Genomic DNA, 933 nt, shown 5'->3' on the forward strand with positions numbered 1-933 from the left:
GCATCGGCAGGCGGACTCCCAACCACTGCGCCACCAGGGAAGCCCTAAAATCTATGTTTTTACTTTCAAAGTACATTCATATACATTCTTATTTTATATATTTAATACCACTGTATGAAATGGCATTTAAAAATCTTCATTTGTGGGACTTCCCTGGTGGCACAGTGGTTAAGACTCTGCTTGCCAATGCAGGGGACACGGGTTTGATCCCTGGTCTGAGAAGATCCCATATGCTGCGGAGCAACTAAGCCGGTGTGCCACAACTACTGAGCCTGAGCTCTATAGCCTGCGAGCCACAACTACTGAGCCCATGTGCTGCAACTACTGAAGCCCACGTGCCTAGAGCCCATGCTCTGCAACAAGAGAAGCCACTGCAATGAGAAGCCTGTACACTGCAACGAGGAGTAGCCCCTGCTCGCTTCAACTAGAGAAAGCCCGCGCACAGCAATGAAGACCCAACACAGCCCAAACAAACAAAACAAAACAAAAACCCTTCACTTGTGCCACCTTTAGTCATCCAAATAGGAATGGACGTATTGTGAGATAAAATTACACTCCATTAACTTTCTTCATAAATCTAAGGATCTGAGAAATTAAGTGAAATAAAATCAAATTTCCTGGAGTTCCTTTCATATAATATGCAATGAGTAAAAGTTTCACCAAAACCAACCTTTAACTCTTTAGTTTCTTGTAATAATGCTGACAGTCTTCCTTCTATATCAGCAGTTTTTGTAGCTATTACAGTTTCACTCTCTCCTGGTATAGGAACTGATTTTGCCTGAAAGTAGAAATTGGAAAAACAAATGTTTCTTTACAGTTACAATCAAAACGAAATTCCAAAGATGATTTAATTTTCTAGCTATTTTGAAATTTTCTCTCCAATAACAGAAAGTCTAATTCTTTATGTATTTACCCACAATAAAGTGCTTTCCC

The 933-nt window shown here is 40.4% G+C and overlaps 1 protein-coding gene across 2 annotated transcripts in view; it reads right to left on the reverse strand.

Moving 5' to 3' along the window:
- Positions 1 to 933, reverse strand: part of USO1 (USO1 vesicle transport factor) — a 92,368-nt gene that overhangs the window by 1,980 nt on the left and 89,455 nt on the right. For both annotated transcript variants that reach the window (XM_007455430.1, XM_007455431.1), the window contains one exon: positions 671 to 778. In XM_007455430.1, the coding sequence (XP_007455492.1) occupies positions 671 to 778 (108 nt within the window). The remainder of the gene's footprint in view (positions 1 to 670; positions 779 to 933) is intronic.

This window comes from Lipotes vexillifer, unplaced genomic scaffold (assembly GCF_000442215.2).
Source record: "Lipotes vexillifer unplaced genomic scaffold, Lipotes_vexillifer_v1.1 scaffold749, whole genome shotgun sequence".
Taxonomy (NCBI): Eukaryota; Metazoa; Chordata; class Mammalia; order Artiodactyla; family Lipotidae; genus Lipotes; species Lipotes vexillifer.